The sequence below is a fragment of the Antrostomus carolinensis genome, unplaced genomic scaffold (assembly GCF_000700745.2).
Source record: "Antrostomus carolinensis isolate BGI_N321 unplaced genomic scaffold, ASM70074v2 scaffold56197, whole genome shotgun sequence".
NCBI classification, from domain to species: domain Eukaryota; kingdom Metazoa; phylum Chordata; class Aves; order Caprimulgiformes; family Caprimulgidae; genus Antrostomus; species Antrostomus carolinensis.
In genome coordinates, this window is record NW_010326380.1 from 82 (window position 1) to 1174 (window position 1093).

General features: G+C 41.3%; 1 protein-coding gene across 1 annotated transcript; it reads left to right on the forward strand.

Moving 5' to 3' along the window:
* Positions 1 to 296: 296 nt before the first annotated feature.
* Positions 297 to 775, forward strand: TP53RK (TP53 regulating kinase; the record flags this gene model as incomplete). The annotated part of the gene is made up of 1 exon (XM_010171524.1): positions 297 to 775. A coding segment is annotated over one exon (479 nt), but the record flags the coding sequence as incomplete, so codon positions are not given.
* Positions 776 to 1093: the final 318 nt, after the last annotated feature.

Here is a 1093-nt window from a genome sequence, read left to right on the forward strand (position 1 = left end):
CCCCTAAAACACAGGCTGTCCTCGGCCAAAGAGCCCCTGTGTGTCTTTTTCTAGGGAGTCTCACCCCAGGAGGGGCAGGTCCTGTTACCAAAGTTGAGCTGCCAACTAGGCTTAAGACTGGGCAGCATGGATTGGAAACCAGGGGTTGGCAGGGGCATTCCTAGATGTGGGTTATCAGTGGGTGGGAGTGATCTCAACTGGCGTTTCTGTGTATTGGTTGTGTTTTGTTGTTAAAATAAAGTTGGACAATCCTGTAAATTAACAGCTAGCATTTCACTTGTTCTTTTTTTAAACAGGGATTCCAGCTCCAGTGGTCTACTTCGTGGATTATGCCACCAACTCCATTTATCTTGAAGATATTGTAGGCTCAGTTACTATTCAGGATCATATTTATTCTGTACAACAGAGCGGAAATGATACCGAGAGCCTCCTTATCTTAGGAAAGAAGATGGGTGAGCTGTTAGCAAGAATGCACGATGAAGATCTTATACATGGGGATCTTACAACTTCCAATATACTTCTGCGACCACCCATAGAGAAGCTGGACTTGGTGCTGATAGACTTTGGACTCAGTTCTATTTCAGGTCTGCCAGAGGATAAAGGAGTTGATTTGTATGTTCTGGAAAAAGCTTTCCTTAGTACTCATCCGGATACTGAAACGATGTTTAAAGTTCTGCTAGACACCTACGCAGCTACATCTAAAAAATCCGGTCCTGTGATCAAAAGGCTGGATGAAGTACGACTAAGGGGAAGGAAGAGATCCATGATTGGCTAGAAGGGATGGAGAAAGATTACTACTTAGGTTCTGCAAATATGGTTATTTATACTTCCAGTTGGTTTTATTTCACAGATCACAATTTTGTTTACTGTGTCTTCAACTAAATAAATTTGAATGAGTTTAAGTGTCATAAAGTAACCAAAGTAATTTTGAGATGGGAGCACAGACAAAGAGAAAAAGCAACTAAAGATTGCTTCTTTCCTAAATATTAACTATTTAGTCTAAAAAGTAGTTTACAGTGTTATTCTGCTCTCTGTCTTCTTCATGTGGTTAGGATCATACTGAGCAATCTTTCTCGGCCTGTGGACCGTGGAT